Source organism: Salmo trutta, chromosome 14 (assembly GCF_901001165.1).
Source record: "Salmo trutta chromosome 14, fSalTru1.1, whole genome shotgun sequence".
Taxonomy (NCBI): Eukaryota; Metazoa; Chordata; class Actinopteri; order Salmoniformes; family Salmonidae; genus Salmo; species Salmo trutta.
The window spans coordinates 42,312,780-42,334,822 of NC_042970.1; the positions used below are offsets into that span (position 1 = coordinate 42,312,780).

Below are 22,043 nucleotides of genomic sequence, written 5' to 3' on the forward strand. Positions count from 1 at the left end.
GACATCTGGAATAAAGAGCCTGGATGAAAGCAAATTTTCATAAAAGCATTTTTATTTAGTTTCAACACCCTTTAGAGATTTAGATCATGAATATCAGGACAGGCCCAAGCAGGTACAGATACACAACAGGCTCCTTGCTCCAGATAGTAAAACTGATCAGCATATATAATCTGATCACAGTCAACATGGAACAGGAGGTACTCAGACAACGAAATGTGACATGCTAGCAGAGAAAATGGAAATCGTCTGTTGAATTGTAACATTGTGTATGAACAGTACAAATAGGTTCAAACTCAGACAGCAAATAAGTACTCCCTGAGAAGCTGCTTTTTCACATTTTAAGAGCAAAAAAACAATTTGTAACAAAAGTTCAATAGCAAACAGGCTGGATGTTGAACAGTGAAAGGAGTAATGTTTCATATTCAACTGTTTTGAGTGGGTCATGGTCAGATAAATTGGATAGGTTAAAATGTGGTCCGAACACTTTTTGGACCAAAAATACACTGGGAGCAGAAACAGAGGAACATGGTGGGTGTATTTTTAAAAAATGGACTTATTTCAGTGAGTTAGCTTTTCTGTTTTGTCTTACAGAAGCTAACTTTCACAGCCAAAAAGGGTACACCATTTTCATACTTCAAACCATCGTTCCATGCTTATTCAATTAACCTCAAATCCAACTTAATCCGTTCCAACAGTTCCACATTTACCGTGATCAGTCCAAAACTAGGAGAACAAAAACTTTGTACATGAGTTTGAGTCAGTAGATGTGGGACATGACAGATACAGGAAGCAAAGCAGGTTAACTATTTTAAGTGCAGTAGAATGTGTAGTTACTGTTACTCCATTTAAAGCAGTCTAGGCATACACAGTACACAAATTCACTCTTTCTGCAACAATGATTTAACATCCATAGGCGACAGGAAAAACATGCTTTTGTCCTTACAATGCAAGATGGGGAATTACCTGAGGATGTTAGATTTTTTTTTTAATGTAATTCTCCAACCAAATGGTTCCTTTTTCATGTTCTCTTTCGGGACAAAGAGCATAAAAGGAAAATGAACAAAGATAAAATCATTACATGAGTATTTCACTAGCACTGTAATCAAATAATAATAAAGGTGCAGAAATTAAAGATTGTTTTTCCAGGACAAAAAAAGGTAACCATGAATTAAAAAGTAAAGCGTAAAAACAATACCATCTAAAACACAATGTGTTTTAATTGAAGAAAAATAAAATAAGCCCACCAGTCCCCTCTGACATATTGTAGAAACCTTAGTCTACTCCGATGACATGGGCTGATAGACAGTGGTGGTTGGGAATCAGTAAGAAATACATATATCCTCCCCAAATCAATGAAGACATCTGTCAAATCAACCCTCTATGGCAGTGATAGGTGATACCCAGCCAGTTGCGCTGGTAGTAGGTTGACGTTCAACTGGTGTTTAGTTCTGGTGATCATTTGAAATATTGGTGTTGATGAATGTAGGAGTTACTGTAGATCAACGGTCAGTCAGGGGGTCGTGAACAGGGTATCAGGTGACATTAACATAGGCGTTGGTCAAGGGTCATGTACGGGGTATCAGGTAGGCCAGTCTAGCTGTCGATCATCTCAGACAGCTCCAGCAGGTAGTCATCCTCTCCCTTGCCTGGATCCAGCTCCAAGTCATCGTCCAGACGGTCATCTGTGAACTCGTTCATCAACTCGTCGAATTCGTCCATGGCGGAGGTTGAGGAGCTAGCGGAAGGGGCTGTTGCGGCCGAGCGAGACATCGCAACGCTGGGCCGCCGGGGCTTGGGCTGGATGGGTGTATTCACCACAGAGCTGGAGAGGGGAACAGAGTCAAAGCTCATTTAGCCATTGATGTTTGGCTTAATGCTAGGTTTAACCATATGACAGTATACAGGTGAGTTGTAACCGCAGAGCAGTTTGCCAAAGTTACCTCTGTGGGACTATGCAGGTCTCTGGGGCTGCTGTGGTGATGGCTGGGCTGTGTTGGTTGACAGGGACCGCCTGGAACTCCTCTCTCAGGGGGCTGGAGCTGAGGCCAGGGCCTGGGATGGTGGGGGGTCTCCTGGAGACCACAGGGCTCATCTGCACCTTCACACTGGAGGAAGTAGAGGACACCTGGAGAGAACACAAAGTTAAGTGGTTGTACAAAGTACATCTCCATAAAATCACAAAAGGAACCCCTACTATGCTGAGAGAGCAACTTACTCTGTTTCACTTCGGAACTTGACGAAATTGGACAATCGGCTATTTTTTACCAATTAATTCAACGTGGTTACAGGGTTAATTATGTATGGTTACAGGCTTAAAACAGAAGCAAAGGAGTTTAGGCATTTATTCAGAGTGGTTAAGGTTGAGGCTATGGTTTGGGGAAAGAATAAAACTAAACTAATCAAGTACTCTCCCTGCTTGCTGGACAATTTTGAGGTGCAGTGGTCTGAGCAGAGCACTCTGGTTCTGAACATTGTGAGTTATAGCCCAGTGTGTGTGTATAAATATATATGTATTTTGTTGTGAGCGCCGACGACTGCATATATTGACGTTCTCAGGACCTTTTCAAACATCCAAAATCGACGTGTGTTTCTAGTGACCAGCCTGAGAGAGCGAGCTTTGAGACATACCTCTCTCCGTTTGCAGGGCAGCTCCTGCAGTGGCTCCTCCTGCACTGCATAGGTGCTATTGAGGGGTTTGACTGCAGCAACAGCAGATCTAGCTGATGTTCTCTTCTGGCCTGGTTTCAGCTGGGCAGCCAGCTTCATCACAGAAGGCCTCACGTTCAGCTTGGGCCTCACTGCAACAACAGCACACAGGATGTCAGACATACTTTGGAGTTGATCTTTGCATAGGCTTTCTAGAGAAGTGTAGAGAGGATTTCTCTCTAGAGGCATATACCTTTAGCTTCAGTAGCTTGCCCAGGGGACTTCTTCTGGGCTCCATCCAGAGCCTTCTCAACCGGAGAACCTTTCACAGAGGGCCCAGGGGAGGCCGCTGCTGCTGCTAAGGCAGCCTGTTTTGGGGGACTGGAACCTCCTGGGGAGCCTCTCTTCCTCTTGCCTGGGGCAGCGCTGGAACTCCCGGGGCTGAGTGAAGGGGAGTCTGCCTCTGCCTGCCTCAGTGGAGACCCCTGCTGGGGGGAGGTGGCGCAGTGCAAAGGAGAGGCAGCCTTGGGTTTGAGGGTGATGCGCTGGCGAAGGGGGGCTTTGGGTGCCTGGGCAGGTGCCTCCAGGGTGATTGAGGGGGGAGAGGAGGTGGCAGGGGGGCTCACACGCACCCTCTTCTCCCGCTGGAGGGTGGGGCCTGTGGCCTGTTTTGGGAAAGAGTCTGCCTCGGCAGAGCCCTCTGGTTGGCTGGTGGACGAGGCCTGCTCTTCCTGCAGCTGTTGCCTGCGGAGCCTCTTCTCACGCATGATCTCCTCAAAGGTCTTCACCTTCACACTGTCACCGGACACAGCATCGCTCCTACCGTTAGCAGGGCTCGCCTAAGGACCAGAGGAATAGTGACATTCAGTGACTAACAAAGCTGATTCAGAGTATAACTACATATTTGGATGTACAGTATTCACAGAAGGACACAGGACACAATTCTTACCTCAGTAGCAACAGAAGACTCCATCTTCTCGGTCACCTCAGATGTCTTCTGAGTGGTAGTGCTGGCAGCTGTCAGGACAACAAAAGAATGTCTTGGAATTATACAAAACACTGCAGCTAGTTGGGTCAAGCCACCATACAATGTAAATTACTATGAGCAATTCTAAAAAAGTTTATATCAAATCAATAACAAACTCCTTACCAGAAGAAGCTGCTTTGTTGATGCGCAGTCCCAGGGGCTTCTTGGTGCCTCCCTCTCCAGAGGCTGAGCCTGGGCTTTTTCCGTTGGACGCCTCCTGTCCCCGGGCCTGCATCTTGGCTGCCTTCTCCCTGCGGATCTCCTCCAGGGTCTTTACCTTAACTCCACCTCGAGGAGGTGCGCCCCGGCTGGGCATGGCTGGCTCAGTGGGTCCCTGGGCGTTCCCTGGAGATGCATCCATAGCCTCCTGCTTGGCCTTTCTGAGGCTGGGGCCTTGCTGCTGGTCCTCCTCCAGCTTTCTCTTGGCGTGGAGGATCTCCGAGAAGGTCTTCACGTGGAGGCTGGCTGCAGGTTTGCCAGTGGTGCCTCTCTTTGGGGCCTTGCTGGTACTATCAGGGGTTGAAGAGAGAGGGTGGTCCCCCGGAGCTTGTCCTTGGGACTTGGCCAACTTCTCCTGCCTGATTTCCTCCAGGGTTTTGATGCGGATTATTTCAGGTGCTGTATTCTCACTGTTGCTCTCAGCTGAGGGAGAGGTTAGAGATTCAAATACAAACAATAATACATTTCATTCAACATATACAATTATTTTTTTTGTATACTGTTAAGATAACCGTTTCTAATTAAGATTGTATGAGTCACCCAAAGCTCTTTTTGCAAGACATATTTGTTAATTGTGAGAGGAGGCGAGTTAATGATTTTACCTGATTCAGAGGCAGTAGTGGGTTCAACAGGTAATCCCAATCTATCCCTGACAGGTTTCAGAGCTAAGGGTTGAAAAAAAAAAACATGAAATGAATCCAAATGATCAATGACAATTACTTTAAACAATGCTTTTACTTAGTATCAAACAATAGAACAATTATGCATCTCCTGTGACAGATGGTCCTAGAGGGAATCTAACGTGGATTCCTTTGTTCCAGAACAGACACCTGATTCTGCTTAACCACTAATCAGGGACTTGAACCAATGATGGGATTCAATTAATGCCCTGGGCATGCCCCATGTGAACCTGGTTAGTGTTGATTGCATTTGATTTGGAAGCAGGCTGCCTCCCAGGTGTGAGCAAGGGGTGTAATCATTAGTCCAAACAGTAAAACAAGTTCAGGTAGGTCCCTCCCTATTTTGTTTACTTCCATTTAAGAAACACTTTGCAACAGATTTGCCATAATGAATACACCCCAGGTGCCTCGTTCTAAAAGTGACCTAGGTTAAAGAGCCAGTGCCCCTAAAAAAACAACGAATCCCTTTGAAAATGGCATCGATACGAGTCAAACATTTAATCTTGTCTCAAAATTGACTACAAAGTGTAAATGGGATGATTTGTCAGTCTCGCCTAAAACAAAGTTAAGGTTGGGTTTGAATTACAATTGTGTCAATAATTCATGCCTCCCTTTGCCAAGCTCCACATACAAATTGCCCCTTCACCTACCTTCGCTTCCCTTCATTGAATGGGACTCTGTTGTTTCATTGCCCCTAGCACGTTAAAAGGATCACTGCCGTTTGAGAATGAATAGCCCTATACAGATTGACTATGGCTCTCCAGTTTGCATGCCCTGCTGAAGGACCCCAGTACCATACCATGCGGAATAAGTGGTTGAAGCTTGTTGGTCCCCAATGATGGTGAGTATGTTAGCTAGACCATACTGCTGGTTATGTATATTCTGACAATCATTATCATCGCTAGAATAGCTGACGTTACCTAGCTAGCCACCAAGCCAGAAACAGACTAGACGTTCATTACATTCTCTCTAGTCAGAACGTAGCTATGCCACAACCAGAACAGTGCGGAGCTGGCGTGAGACATGACTTGGAAAACGTACCTCAATTCAGGTATGGGAGATGGCAGCATACTCCTAATTATCCCATTACCTGAACTGACAAATCAAGAAGCTTGAAAGACTGCTAGTTTTTGTCAGCATGCTAGGCTAGCTAATGCTATAACAGCCCATTGGATTCAACAACAGTTCTGGTAGCTACTCACCTCAATGCTAGACGTCACATTTTAATGGAATCCAATGGGCTGCTATAACATTATCAAGCCTAGCATGCTGACGAAAAGCTAGTAGCAAAACCTTTGTCATGATTGTGATGTTGCCAGATTGACTTTAGATGCACTATAAGTTCAGCCAGCTAACTAAGATTGAGGGGACCACAGTATTTCAGCTAGCTAACATCAAGCATGGCTAACTATTTTTTGACAAACTGTTAGTAATAGTAATGGCAACATTGCCATTTCTCTCAAGTAAATTTGACAAATGGCAAAGTTGTTGCCTACTAACTATTTGTCCACTCTAGCAATGTTATCATATTTCTATGCCACTTTAAATTAGTGTAATTTATACTAAACAGTCAGCCTCCGAGGTGCAACCCATGTTTAGGGCACAAAAATATATTGCATGCAGCTATGGCTAATACAATATTTTCTTGTATTAAATCATTATAGTGAATAAAATGCATAGGCTGTGATTTACTTAGAATTAAATAAACAAAAAATACCTTTAGGCTCAGTCTACAGTGCCTTTGAATTCACTTTTAGAAACACGTTTAGCCAGTCTGTGGTTTCCGGCTCATGGGAGAGCAGGCCAGCAGTTGAGAATACCATCTCAGCACTTGCAGAGCCACTGGGGATGCTAAAAACCCTTCTGGCCACTCTTGCCAGGGTGGGCAGGGATGCAGAGTTTTTAAAATGTTCTATCAGTAGGCCTAAAGGTTTTTAGGCAAATTAACCCTATCAACAGAAAGCTCCTTGAAAAGAGGTGATATATCAGGCCTAATGGACCAAAATCCAGAATAGCCTTTTGTATAGATAATAGAACGAAAATGAAAGGCAACTTAAAGAGAACAGATTTTTTATTTATAAATACTTTTCTACAATGACACAGCTAGCAAAACACCTCGTTCCTTTCTGTTAGCATGTGCACGATCATGCTTTTTTCAAAACCTTTATTTAACTAGGCAAGTCAGTTAAGAACAAATTCTTATTTTCAATGATGGCCTCGGAACAGTGGGTTAACTGCCTTGTTCAGTGGAAGAACGACAGATTTGTACCTTGTCAGCTTTTGGGATTTAGGTCTTTTCAGATTGCACAATGATTCTTTAGTTGTGGACACTACATCACCACACTCCCTCTCTTGCTTTTGGTCCTCCTCGTCTTGATTTTGTACCTGTTTAATCACTTCTTTTATGAAAATATTTAGCAAACTGCAGCACACAAGTAGCCTACAAATGCATACTGGGGCGGGCATGCCCTAAGCTCGTGAAGTGAGCACTACTGGAACGCTCCAGTCAAATTGGGCACGCTCTGCTCCAGCTCCGCTCACATACTCTGGTCCAGGGCATAACCTAGCCCAGTGGAACCAGCCTGATCACTGTGTTAGGTAGGTTTAGTCTGACCTGTTCAGACTTCAACTTTAAAACACTATCTGCCTTCCATATGAAAACTACACTGAACAAAAATAAACGCAACATGTAAAGTGTTGGTCCCATGTTTCATAAGCTGAAATAAATGATCCCAGAAATGTTCCATATGCAAAAAAATCTTATTTCTCTAAAATGTTGAGTATTTCTGTCTTTGTGCCCTCCCAGGCCCACCCATGGCTGCTTCCATTGCAGTCATGTGAAATCAATAAATTAGGCCTAATTTATTTATTTCAATTGACGGATTTCCTTCTATGAACTGTAACTCAGTAAAATCTTAGAAATTGTTGCGTTTATATTTTTGTTCAGTATAGTTGGAAAATTCTAACATATTTTATAAGAAAGAGTTGTTTCTGAACAATACACAACGCTGCATTGTTGACAGTGTCACAGATTACCATTCCAGTCAAGCAGGCAGTGTGCCTCCCTCACTGGTTTCGCTTGGTCATGTGACGAGCCATAGCCTGGTTCAACCCAGTTCCATCTTAATGTAACTCAATAAGTACAACCAGGGTCATTTTCATCAGGCACAGAAGACAAACCGGGAGGGACCATTAATACCTGTCCAATAAACGCTCATTTTGGTTTTCCATTGCCAAAAATGTCTAAATGTTTTCTGCAGCAAACATAAAGAACAAAGGCTAACATGCCATTTCAATTACATTTTCTAAATTAAGAACTAGTATTCCTGATAGTCTGAGGTAAATCAATCCATTGGGGATATTTGGTTATCATTTCCCTTCGCATACCTTTCTGAGGCAGGTCCGTTTCACCCTCGTCCATTTTCCTCCCGAGGCGCTCGGCCAGACAGCGTTTCATTGGCAGGTCACCCCCGGCAGGAACTTCTAAAAGGTCAGAGGTCATGGAAGCTTAGTGTTGGTGACCAATGGTACCACCAATAACGAGTGTAATTTTGTAGTTCATTTAACACTGTACATTTACCTCTAACAACAATAATTATTATTATTTGGGGGTGCCTAATTTTTCCACTTAGACTTGACAAATATGTAATGGAAATGGTTTTTTTTGCATATCCCAACTGGGGTCACAGCCAGGATCAATTGAGGTTAAGCGCCTTGCTCAGGGGCACAGCGACAGATTTTTTTACCTTGTCGGCTCCGGTATTCGAACCAGCAACATTTTGGTTACTGGCCCGACACTAACCTCGAGGCTACCATTGACTGGCAGTGACTTCCTTACATTTTATAGATAAACAAGATAATAGAAAACATTTACCTTTGACTATTCTCTTCCCAAGCCTGTCCGCAACATTGCGTCTCACGGTCTCTTCACCAAAGACCACAGTGTCTGAGGGGGCGCAAGCATATGTTACAAATGACATGTAGCAAGTGTGTGTTCATATGTACTCGTGCGATTCACTTAAACAATATTCAATCTGGGATCTTGTGTTAATCTATACACAAGGCTCAGTGTTCAATGATTCTTACCATCCTTGGCTGTAAAGAGAGATGGACGGATGAAGGATCTCATGTTCTCCTTCTCTCCGCTGGCACCATTGTTCCGCTGATCTGAGCCCTGGCCAGGAACTGGATAACCTGACAAAGTACAGTTGATAAACTCACACATCATTTACAGCATAATAACACAAAAGGCAATAGTAAATGTATTTGGGAGGTAAGAGGAAGGATGAACTCACCAGCTCTCCTCATACTGGCTTTCAGCGCTTTTCTCAGTCTGATCTCCTCCAAGGTTCTGACACCAAAGTCCAGCGAATCATCTGTGCCAAAAAAACACTGTTAGCCAATCACAGAGAGTCATAGGGGCCACTCAAAGAAAATGGGGTCACTCATTGAACTCCTCAATAGGTGGTCAAGGTACAGTGCCTTCAGAAAGTATTCACACCTCTTGACTTTTCCCACATTTTGTTGTCTTACATCCTGAATTTAAAATAGATTCATTCAGAGTTCGTACAGACAGTGGCAAGTCAAATTCAAGGACTTAAGTACTTTTTAAATCACTAATATTTATTTTCAAAGACCAATTTGGCCAGGTCGCATTTGTAAATGAGAACTTTGTAATAGTTCATATTATGCAATTGTTTCTAGTCGCCACCAGACGGCAGTATATAGCTACAACCTCATGAAAAAACGAACTTCGTATTCATCACTACCTTGCAAGTTCTACTCAATAATACATTGTTTCACTACGTATTTAATACATGAGTGTTAGTACTGGTGATTTTGTAATTTGAGTAGTGATGAGAAGAGAATTGGGACATGTCTACTGGTGAACACACAATTCCTATTTGCATTACTAGACAATTCCAGCTTAATGACGACTTTTTAATTGGGCATTTGGGAAAATACTACTTAATAGCATCTTGCTTCCGACTGGCAGCTTTGGTGCCGCAGGTTGGGAGAAGGGCGAGTGGGCTTTTCGAAGCACTAATAATTCAAGCATCAATGTAATAAATCCTCTATGCAATTGTTTCTAGTCACCTTCAGACAACAGAAAATCTCCACAACCTCAAAAAAATAACTGACACCTTCTACTCAATAATACGTGTTTCACTACATAGCGTAAGTGGTAAGTCAGTACTGATGATGTTGACTGATTTCCTTATATGAACTGTAACTCTGTAAAATCTTTGATATTATTGCATGTTTCGTTTCTATTTTTGTTCAGTGTACATAATATTAAATTGTCTTTATATTTAAAATGTTATTTATTTCACAACATTTTAGGTCCCACAGGCTTTCCCCACACATGACATGAATGTGAATTCTGACAGTGTAAAATACCCTTAGTTGACTAAAATGTATTCTATACCCATTTGAAGAAAAACAAGTTATCCATGTGTTTGATAGAATCTTTAATCTTATCAGGGGACCCTATTTAAATCTTAGGGGACCCCACATGGGTCCTGGACCACATATTTGGGATCCCCTGTACTACTAACCTCTTTCCCTGCTTGCTTCAATGCTTCCTCTCTATGTGCATCTCCTTTGCCTAATTCATTGCAGCCTCACTCACCACTGTCTCTAACTACTCTCTATAAAAAAAATTGTATTTTGTTATAAGAACTCATAGTAACCCATCTTTTGATTATAGCTAGCTTAATTTCAGTCAAATGCTGCTGCCGAGGTCAGGCTCCATTCAACGTTAGCTTCTAACTTCATCCTTCTAGCAAGCTAGCTACCTAGCTAATAGCCAGAGCTAAACTACATTGAAATCAGAACTACATTGAAATCAGACTTAAATATATGCGACTATTTACCAGTTGTATACTCATTCTACAACTGAATCTACATTTGCCCGGCATTTTAGCTATCGATGTGGCGTTTGGCAGCACTTAATCAGTTCTGCACCTGGCTGGCTGATTAGCATTGTTGGTGGAATGAGCGACTTCGCCTGGCAACCAGAGCGCAAAACACGTAAGGGTAAAAAAAAACATCTGCAGTCTGCCTGGAAATTATTTTGCAAGACCAATATTTTTCATAAACAATATTCTGTTCTCTCATTTTAATTAAAGTAACTTGAGAAAATGTGATTTTTAAGGTATTCCAGTACTTGAATTTCAGGACGCCAAATTCAAGTAATTTAAGCACCTCAAGCACCTTGTGCGAACCAAGTGAGTTCATGTGGCTCTTCAGGGCCGACTGAAAAAATATATAAAACGCAACATGTAAAGTGTTGGTCCCGTGTTTTATGAGCTGAAATAAAATATCCCAGAAATGTTCCATAGGCACAAAAGGCAGACTTGAATCTACATACATCTACATTTGCCCAGCATTTTAGCTATCGGTGTGACGTTTGGCGGTGCCAAATCAATCAGTTCTGTACCTGCCTGCCTGAGTGAGTGGAATGAGCGAGCTCGCCTGGCAACCAGAGAGTGAAACACGGGAGAAAATAAAACTAAGTAGTCTGCCTGGAAATTCATTTGTAAGACCAATACAGAGATGTGGTCATTCTAAAACCACGTTATTAAACCCTATTATTGACAGTGAGTGCAACTTCTTACGTAACACCCAATAATGTCAAAGTGGAATTATGTTTTTCATTAAAATAATTACACTATTAAATGAAAAGCTGATTGGTCTTGAGTCATTAAATATACAACCCCTTTGTTATGGGAAGCCTAAATAAGTTCAGGAGTAAAAATGTGCTTAACAAGTTACATATGAAGTTGCATGGACTGTGTGCAATAATAGGGTTTCACATGGTTTTTGAATGACTACCTCATCTCTGTACCCCACATATAGAATTATCTGTAAGGTCCCTCAGTCGAGCAGTGACTTTCAAACACAGATTCAACCAAACACCAGGGAGGTTTTCCAATGCCTTGCAAACAGTTGTTGGAGAGGAAGGAAACCGCTCAGGGATTTCACCATGAGGCCAATGGTGACTAAAACAGTTAGTTTACTGTGATAGGGGAAAACTGAGGATGGATCAACAACATTGAAGTTACTCCACAATTGTAGCCTAATTGACAGAGTGAAAAGGAAGCCTGTATAGACAACAAAAAAACGATTCAAAACATGCATCTTGTTTACAAGGTACTAACATAATACTGCAAAAAAAGTGGTAAAGCAATTCACTTGTTGTCCTGAATACAACATGTTATGTTTGGGGGAAATCCAATACATTACTCAGTACCACTCTCCATATTTTCAAGCATAGTGTTGGCGGCATCTTTTTATGTGTATGCTTGTAATCGTTAAGGACTAAGGAGTTTTTCAGGATAAAAAATAAATGGAATGGAGCTAAGCACAGGCATAATCCTAGAGGAAAACCTGGTCCAGTCTGCTTTCCATCAGAAACTGGGAGATGAATTCACCTTTCACCAGGACAATAACTTAAAACACAAAGCCAAATCTACACTGTAGTTGCTTACTAAGACAGTGAATGTTCCTGACTGGCCAAGTTAGTTTTGTCTTAAATCTACTTGAAAATCTATGGCAAGACCTGAAACTTGTTATCTAGCAATAATCAATTTGACAGAGCTTGAAGAATTTTGAAAATAATAAAATGGGCAAATATTGCACAATCCAGGTGTGGAAATCTCTTAGAGACTTGCCCAGAAAAACTAAACTCATCGCTGCCAAAGAGGTGCTTCTACAAAGTATTGACTCAGGGGTGTGAATACTTATGTAAATGAGATCTGTATTTTACTTTCAATACATTTGTAAACATTTATAAAAATATGGCTTCACTTTGTCATTATGGCGTATTGTGTGTCGATGGGTGAGAAAAAAAATCGATTTAATCGATTTTGAATTCAGGCTGTAACAAAATGTGGAATAAGTCAAGGGGTATGAATACTTTGAAGGCACTGTATGTCATGACATAGAACAAGTGGTGGGGTGGGCCTTTCCTATTGTTCTCTATTGCTCCTTAACCTGTTGGGGCTAGGGGGCAGTATTTGCACGCCCGGATAAAAAACGTACCCGATTTAATCTGGTTACTACTCCTGCCCAGTAACTAGAATATGCATATAATTGTTTGATTTGGATAGAAAACACCCTAAAGTTTCTAAAACTGTTTGAATGGTGTCTGTGAGTATAACAGAACTCATTTGGCAGGCCAAAACCTGAGAAGATTCCAAACAGGAAGCGCTCTCTGACCATTTCATGGCCTTCTTGATCATCTCTAACCAAAACAGGGGATCTCTGGCATGACGTGACATTTTCTAACGCTCCCATATTTTAAACAGCGGTTGACATGCTTCGAAGTACGGTAATGGAATATTTTGAATTTTTTGTCACAAAACGCGTTGGGCCCTTCTTTACCCATCGGATAGTGTCTTGAACGCACGAACAAAACGCCGCTATTTGGATATAACTATGGATTATTTTGAACCAAACCAACATTTGTTATTGAAGTAGAAGTCCTGGGAGTGCATTCTGACGAAGAACAGCAAAGGTAATCCAATTTTTCTTATAGTAAATCGGAGTTTGGTGAGTACCACACTTGGTGGGTGTCAAAATAGCTAGCCTGTGATGGCCGGGCTATCTACTCAGAATATTGCACAATGTGCTTTCACCGAAAAGCTATTTTAAAATCGGACATAGCGAGTGCATAAAGGAGTTCTGTATCTATAATTCTTAAAATAATTGTTATGTTTTTTGTGAACGTTTATCGTTTTGACAATGAGGCACTGAAATGAGGCACTGAAAAGCGAAGCCGTCAACTGAAGTTTGAGCCTACCCTTGTAGCGTTTCAAACAAAATCTGTGTTAAACAGGCATTGTTTAAGATGTTTATCTATTCTATGTGTTCTGTTTCTTTGTCCTCCTCTTACCTGAGGTGGAGCCCACGGCCATCTTCCTGGGAGAGACCACTCTGGATCCGTCTGAGCCAGACCTGCTGTCCTCCCCCTCTGACAACTGATCTGCACGCGCGCACACACACACACAAACCCCCTTTGTCAAATGGTATTTCTCATTGTTCTGGGAAAAAACTATTATACTGTACCCCAAAAATATCAATACCATTTCCACCATTGAATATCATTTTCACCTAGCACTTTAATCACCTTAAAGGTCTGCTCCACTGTCTCTGCACTACTGCCCCTTTAAGAGCTCCTTTCTGTTTCTGCGCTGTCTATCTTTCCACTGTGTATCTTTCCATTGCTGAGCTCCTTCTTGCCCTACGGACTACATGCGGTTCAAATTTTATATTGTTTTTATTGTTTCTTTCTACATTGTTTGCTCTTCCTTTCTAGTGATGAAAAGTATGTTGTGACCTTTGTAAATTGCACTTTAAATAAACTTGATATGACGTGTTCTCACCATCTTCATCCTCATCTTCGTCATCTGCCGGGTTAATAACCACAGGCGGGTGAGTGGGGCTGGGAACGTTCTCCTGAGTCTCTGCCTTAATGACCCCACGGAGCTGGGGATTGGCTGGGCTGGGGATGGGGACAGGAGGCAAAGAATCCTCATGAGGCTCCTCCTCTTCTTTCAGGGCCGAACCTGAGTGACAAGACAATCAAGCTCAGAAACTATGGATAAACTCTGGTTCTGGTGAAGAATAGGTTCATAAGTGAGTCCAAATACATTATTCATCTCAATCATCATGTATCTGCTGATACACTACCATGTCAAATGAAAATCATGTCAATAATGTGTTTTAGAGCCATGCGATGCTAAGGAGATAAAGATCTCTAAGCTAATGGTGGTTTGGTCAGGATCGGCCTCTTCAGAGCGACTACTCACTTTTGTTGGGCGGTACGTATTGGCCGTCTATTATGCGTGGCTTCTCGTGGTGAAAGGCACAGTGCGGCTTCTGGCAGCCAGCAGGCTGGTTCTCCCAGTAACAAGCAATCTCCTTCCTGTTTTTCTGTAAGAGGGGAAGAGGTATAGAGAGGGCAGGTCAGAAAATGTAGCATAATGTCTTGCAACATATGAGTCTTTATGAAAGCTCACTTTAAAAAACAGTGAAATTCATCCCTTAAAAGCTATGACTGATTGCCTCAAAATGGCCAGGTGAAAAACTAGAGAATATGGTATTACTGCGAGGAGACCAAAAAAAAGATTTAAATGTCCCCCCCGACAAGTCCAGAGGCACACAACCCCTGACCCAGGTTAAGAGAGCGTATTTCTCTACACCTCCGTAATGGCAACTCGAGACATACACAGCCTTGAGTATGCAAAGCCTTAAGGGGACATTCCTGAAATACTTTTTTGGTTTGTGACAAAATTGAGGCAATAATGAGCAAAGATGGTCTACTGAAAAAGAGAGCACTATCCTTACCTTGATCTCCATGTGGCGGAACTTGCAGACCTGTCGGAAACAGCGGCTCTCCTGCCACAGGCTGCAAACGACCTCACTGCCCATTGCGGCTTCACAGTGTCTGAAGGGGCAACTGTCACCCTGCACCAGGAGACAAAAACACAACCATGTTAATACTTACATCTGAGAGCTGCATTTACACCACCAAAACACAGCAACACAGAAAATGCTACAGTGCTAGTTTATCTTTATGACCCCTACCTTAGCACAGTTGGAGTAGTAAAAGAAATAGCAGTCATCTCCATGGTTAGTCATGTTCAGGATGGTTGACTGGATTCACGTCCGGGTCAGGGATGTTCTCTTCAGGGCCAACAGGACTCTCCCTGGGCTGGCAACAGTGAAACAGAAGCCATGGTCATTTCTCTCCCATTAGTGGATTTGATTGCTTCACTGTGGTGGCAACAGAACTCCAGAGTTGAATTTGAATTTCTTTGAGGACTATGGTGACATACAGGTAACTGACTAAATAAAGGAAACGCCAACATAAGTGTGTCTTAATTAATAGGGTGTTGGGCCACGACGAGCCGCCGGAAGAGCTTCAATGCGACTTGGCATAGATTCTAAGTGTCGGGAACTCTACTGGAGGGATAAAACACCACTCTTCCACAAGAAATTCCATCATTTGGTGTTTTGTTGATGGTGGTTAGTGCTGAGCGATTAACCAAAAATTTATTTTTTACATTTTTTTAAGCACGAATTGACTGACGTCGGTTCAATTATTTGAATTCCACTTCGTTACGTATTTTTCTTCCTGTGAGCTCAATGTGCAGATCTTGTCAAGATAAATCAGATGAAGCCTGAACTATGCGATGTAGAAGGGAGTTGTAGTTTCCAGTAGGCCAACATTCTACATAGTTTAGCTCAGAAAACATGGTAATTAACTACAATGACCATAATCCACTGTGCGTTCACTTAAACCCAGAAATCTGCTCCTTTTACTCTCCGTTCACAATGCACTAGACGATTTCTTACAGCCTTTAGCTGTACCCTTAACCTCTACATCACTAGAGGAGGAGTAGGATAACTCAGGCCCTGCAGACCCCAGTACCACACCTATTCCCCCAGGGACTATCATTTGTTGACTTCTGTAACCGTAAAAGCCTTGGTTTCATGCACATCAGAAGCCTCCTCCCTAAGTTTGTTTAATTCACCGCTTTAGCACACTCCGCCAACCCTGATGTCCTAGCCGTGTCTGAATCCTGGCTTAGGAAGGCCATCAAATTCTGAAATCTACATCCCCAACTACAACATTGTCCACCAAGTTAGAGTTCGTACTGTCAGGTGACCTAAACTGGGATATACTTAACATCCCGGCCGTCCTACAATCTAAGCTAGATGCCTTCAATCTCACACAAATTATCAAGGAACCTACCAGGTACAACCCCAAAACCGTAAACATGGGCACCCTCATAGATATCATCCTGACCAACCTGCCCTCTAAATACACCTCTGCTGTCTTCAACCAGGATCTCAGCGATCACTGCCTCATTGCCTGCGTCCGTAATGGGTCCGCGGTCAAATAACCACCCCTCTCCATCACTGTCAAATACTCCCTAGGTCTCTGCTGCCAATGACTGGAACGAATTGCAAAAATCACTGAAGCTGGAGACATATCTCCCTCACTAACTTTAAGCATCAGCTGTCAGAGCAGCTTATCGATCACTGCACCTGTACACAGCCCATCTGTAAATAGCCCACCCAACTACATCATTCCCCAAATGGTTATATATTTTTGCACCCCAGTATCTCTACTTACACATCATCATCTGCACATCTATCACTCCAGTGTTAATGCTAAATTGTAATTATTTCACCACTATGGCTTATTTATTGCCTTACCTCCCTAATCTTACTACATTTGCACACACTGTATATACATTTTTCTATTGTGTTCCTCCCCATTGTATTATTGACTGTACGTTTGTTTGTACGTTTGTTTATCCCATGTTAACTCTGGGGTGTTGTTTTTGTCGCACTGCTTTGCTTTATCTTGGCCAGGTCGCAGTTGTAAATGAGAACTTGTTCTCAACTGGCCTACCTGGTTAAATAAAGTTTATATTAAAAAAAAAAGTTTAAAGAATTGGGGTGAGATCTGGTGACTGACACAAACACACCCTTTAAACTCTAAGCTCCTTTGAGACCCACTTTCAAAGTCACAGCTCTATTCTTCTAGCCACGGTAGCCAAAATAACAAGACAACCGGCCCTAAACATGATGGGATGCCAATTGCTTAATTCATTCAGGAACCACACCTGTGTAGAAGCACCTGCTTTCAACATATTTTGTGTCACTCATTTACTCAAATGTCCACGACAGGAATATGACCCAGAGTAGAAGTTGCAGAGAAACTAAACTCTGCTTGAAAGGGTTGTGGGGCTAAACTCACCTGTAGTGGCTAAGAAGATTCCTCCCTTCCTCACACACTTCTGATAGGGTGTCTCCGTGGCAACAAAGGTCCTGAAGGAACACTTGATCCGTGAGATAAGAGGAAAAAGGGAAGGTCCAGAGACACTCGTCGTCCTATGACCTCCCTTATGACTCCTTCCAGCCAGACTGCTAAGCATTACAGATGGATGGTGCAAGAACGTCCTTTTTTTTTTTTATTATTTTTTGTTAATGGGGGGGAATAATGTGAGATAGAAGCGAATCCAAAAAGACAGCCAGAGGAAAAAAAGGAGAGGTTTTGAAAGGAAAAAATATGGGGTGAAAAGAGGGGGGAAGAAAAATCTTCAACTTCTTCTTAAACTTGATGGCATAAAGGATGCTGTAGAAAAATATAAGTAAGGGTGGGGCTTCTAGGGATTCCTTCAGGCAAAAAAGTTTGGAGTGGAAAAAAAGTGGTGGGAATTTCGCATAAAATCTTCTGGGAATCTACTTTCTTTATAATGAACTCTATCCCCCATCCAAAGATCTTCAGGAACGGACAAGAAGCTGCTTCTTAACCTAGATTTAAATAAAACAAAAACACTCCCCTGGAGAACTGAATAGAAATTGGTTAGAGTACAGGACAGAGAGAGACTTGCACACAAACACAGTATCTGAACTGCAGTTTCTCACCAAAGTGTAGTTAACACCAAGAGAGAAAATGTAGAACATGACAAGGATGTGCCAACACCATCCACAATAGCGTATGATTAAGCATTGTTTCCCAACTCCGGTCCTGGAGTATCCACAACAGCACACATTTTTGTTGTAGCCCCTGACAAAAACATCTGTTCCAACTTAGCATTTACATTTAAGTCATTTAGCAGACGCTCTTATCCAGAGCGACTTACAAATTGGTGCATTCACCTTATGATATCTGGATGATTAGTTGACAAATAATATCAGGTGTGCTTGTCCAGGGCCACAACAGAAATATGTACTGTTGGAGATACTAGAGGAAAAGAGTTGGGAAACATTGTAGAGCATGGGTCAAACTGAATTTGACTATAACAGACAACACAACTGGGTAATTGTGTAATCCATTATTGGGAGCTCAATCAGCTCATACTACTTGATATGTTTGGATATCAACCCATTGCTTCAATTTTATGCATTTAATTTGGAATAATAAAATGTTAAACTGTATGTTTGTAACATTTGACACATCTGTCCAGAGGCCCCCACATCTTGTTAACTTGGAGGGCCTCGATGTAGGTTTCCAATTTCGATGAGTAACATACCGCACTATTACAATCAAGGACAGACATTTCGAATAATGTAATTAGGTAGTTACACAGCTAAATAACACGTTCTTTAAACGTAAAATTATAAGACACTAAATATATTGGCAAGACGAATTACCAGAATTACTGGGCGAATGCGATTTTCATCTTCATACGTGGTAGTTACTGAAAACACAAAATGCATTGCAACATTTAGATAACTAACGTTACTCATGTTTACGTCACAATATGAATGATTTAGAAAAAGAACGTTCCAAATTACGATACACGCGTTTGTAACTATCTTGCCCCACATACAAATACAAAATAACTAACGTTAGTTAGCTAAGGTGCCTAGAAACAAATCGTTCTGCTTGTATTTATATTGACGTGTATTATGTATATTGTTATTCACTTTCAGGGTTCCCTGACATAAGACTCCCTGATCAAAAAGGCTGAATAAACTCCAAAGCCAAGTTACCTGGCTAACGTTAACAAGTTACAGTAACAGTTAGCTAAACAATAGAAACAGTCACTTGCTATTTTAGGTACGTTATTGCAAATGAAATGTCTAACCGTCCTTAGCTAGCTAACGTTAAACTCAGTCACCGTTATGTCATTGGCAAAATGAACTGGGTGGTAATTGTATTTAACAAACGTTAGCTAGTTACCAGCTATGTATAGAATCTGGTTACAAGGCCTCGATGCTAGCAACTAACATTATACTTCTTGGCCTAGCCAAACTCCGTGGCCTCGTTGTTAGAGACGAGGCTCGAGCTAACTCATTGTTGCTAGCTAACTCGGACGTTTTTACACCTCGCTTTCAAGTAACGATCTACCCTTAAATAGTAATGCAATGACATCAAGACAAAACAATGATTTAATAAATCGAGTTAGTTACCAGTTTTACAAAAAAGGTTAAAATGTTTGTCCCACTACAAGAGAACAACACGTCCGCCGGGTTCCTTGCTGCGCAGCACTGGAGCCTGGAACAAAATGGCGACGACTCACACAAAGAATAGACATAGAAAATGTAATGCTAGATCAGAGATGAACAATTCAAAGTGATCTTTTTGGAGCTTTACAGACATAACTATAACGCACGTGTGTATTTTAATATACAATTATATGTTATCATGTTTACGTGTAAACTTATTTTTTTATCCATAAAGTCTGAGCTCTTATTGGAGAATGCATGCACATTCTATTTACTTTTTGTCTATGGTCATTAGTCACCACAGACAAAAGGGAAATCAGTATCTTCGACGTCACTTACTGTATGTATATTACGTCACGATTTATGTCAGTCTACATGCTAGTTGAACAATTCAAATTGAACAATTCAAAGTGAACTTGTTAGACCTTTACAGACATAACAATCACACGTGTATTTTAATAACAATTATATGTTATCATGTTTATGTATAAACTAACTTTTTTCTCCATAAAGTCTGAGATCTTATTGGAAAATGCATGTGCATTCTATTTACTTTTTGTCTACGGTCAATAGTCACCACAGACAAAAGGGAAACCAGTATCTTGTCACTTACTGCATTAAGTCACAATTTATGCCCCCCAAATGTATTTGATTTTATTTCCAATCTGATCACAAGCAGAATATCATGCCCATCATGTGTACATGCTTTTTAGTGTATGAATACAATGGGGATGTACGATATGCCTTGTACGCTAGACTCAAAAATAGAGATTGTGTATACGGTTCTTTGCCTAAAAATATCTAGACATACTTTCTCTGTTTATTCCATGTGTAGCTGAGGTAAGCAACATATAAATTATATGTTTGTCTGGATTGTTTTGGAATGAGGGTCTGCACAGACCACCCTTTTTACATTAGTAATTTTAGCAGACACTTCATATCCAGAGTGACTTATAATCAGTGCATTCAAGCAAAGAACATTACAGTACACAAACATCTTCCATTAATTGATTGCTTGATTCACTTATTTACAGTTTTTCCCTATTAATTTAACTTCATTACTTTCTCCCCCAATCCTAATCAATAATTCACTCATGTGTTTCATCTTATTGCACATTGTTCAGTAGCTCCTTTGTGCAAATACTGCTACAAACATGCCTGCCAGATTTCAGTCTCAACATATGGCTGAATTGTCCTCTACAGCTTTCAGTAGCTATGTTTCAGTAGCTTGTCCAGTGATTTCTTTTCAACATTTAGAAAGTTAGCATAGAAAATAGAAGCAGCAACTGCCTCAAGGGTGTGTTATCATTTAACTAACTATCTTGTCCAAAAAACAGCTGGACGTAATGACGTCACACCAACAACAACAAAAAACTACAGTAACCAGGTTTCCATCCAACCTTTTTATGCGAGAAAAGTACATGTCAGATAAAAAAAATTATGAAAACAGAACATGTGTAGGTAAACTTTCCAAATGTCAACAAAACAATGTCTTTTTGTGTTGGTAAAATTAATGTGAGTAAAAAACTACAGTGTAAAATAACAATTTAGTGGTGGAAGTGTTTCAATTACCCTTTTTAGGCAAATTGCACATTAATACATTTCAGACAGTCTGTAAGCCCTCCCACCGATCTGTCTAATGTCACAGGTAGCACGAGAAAGCCAGCATGGATAGAATGTAATAATTAGTCATATTCTAATAATTCCCATGTGCCAACATATTGCCACGGTCCGTGGTGAAACTTGCACTCCTAGTGATCTGAAATACAGAGCGAAAAAAGTATTTGATCCCCTGCTGATTTTGTACATTTGCCCACTGACAAAGAAATGATCAGTCTATAATTTTAATGGTAGGTTTATTTGAACAGTGAGAGACAGAATAACAACAACAAAAATCCAGAAAAACGCATGTCAAAAATGTTGTAAAATGATTAGCATTTTAATGAGGGAAATAAGTATTTGACCCCTCTGCAAAACATGACTTAGTACTTAGTGACAAAACCCTTGTTGGCAATCACAGAGGTCAGATGTTTCTTGTATTTGGCCACCAGGTTTGCACACATCTCAGGAGGGATTTTGTCCCACTCCTCTTTGCAGATCTTCTGCAAGTCATTAAGGTTTCGAGGCTGACGTTTGGCAACTCGAACCTTCAGTTCCCTCCACAGATTTTCTATGGGATTAAGGTCTGGAGACTGGCTAGGCCACTCCAGGACCTTAATGTGCTTCTTCTTGAGCCACTCCTTTGTTGCCTTGGCCGTGTGTTTTGGGTCATTGTCGTGCTGGAATACCCATCCACGACCCATTTTCAATGCCCTGGCTGAGGGAAGGAGGTTCTCACCCAAGATTTGACGGTACATGGCCCCGTCCATCGTCCCTTTGATGCGGTGAAGTTGTCCTGTCCCCTTAGCAGAAAAACACCCCCAAAGCATAATGTGTCCACCTCCATGTTTGACGGTGGGGATGGTGTTCTTGGGGTCATAGGCAGCATTCCTCCT

The 22,043-nt window shown here is 41.5% G+C and overlaps 1 protein-coding gene across 4 annotated transcripts; it reads right to left on the reverse strand.

Moving 5' to 3' along the window:
- Positions 1–34: 34 nt before the first annotated feature.
- LOC115208118 (zinc finger CCCH domain-containing protein 11A) lies at positions 35–19,627 on the reverse strand. Of its 4 annotated transcripts, none has more exons than XM_029775924.1 (19): positions 19,513–19,627; positions 18,751–18,797; positions 17,351–17,421; positions 15,166–15,292; positions 14,926–15,045; positions 14,388–14,511; positions 13,962–14,144; positions 13,472–13,561; positions 8,868–8,948; positions 8,659–8,766; positions 8,447–8,518; positions 7,960–8,055; positions 4,495–4,557; positions 3,797–4,315; positions 3,596–3,663; positions 2,900–3,485; positions 2,629–2,798; positions 1,941–2,125; positions 35–1,822 (listed from the first exon to the last, which is right to left on the reverse strand). In XM_029775924.1, exons 4-19 carry the CDS (start codon positions 15,217–15,219, stop codon positions 1,594–1,596), a joined length of 2,748 nt encoding a protein of 915 aa, XP_029631784.1. In that variant the 5' UTR covers positions 15,220–15,292; positions 17,351–17,421; positions 18,751–18,797; positions 19,513–19,627; the 3' UTR covers positions 35–1,593. The 4 variants fall into 4 exon arrangements, with proteins under 4 accessions (XP_029631784.1, XP_029631783.1, XP_029631782.1 ...); XM_029775923.1 differs by having other exon boundaries at positions 17,351–17,907; XM_029775922.1 differs by having other exon boundaries at positions 17,351–18,797.
- Between the last annotated feature and the right edge of the window lie 2,416 nt (positions 19,628–22,043).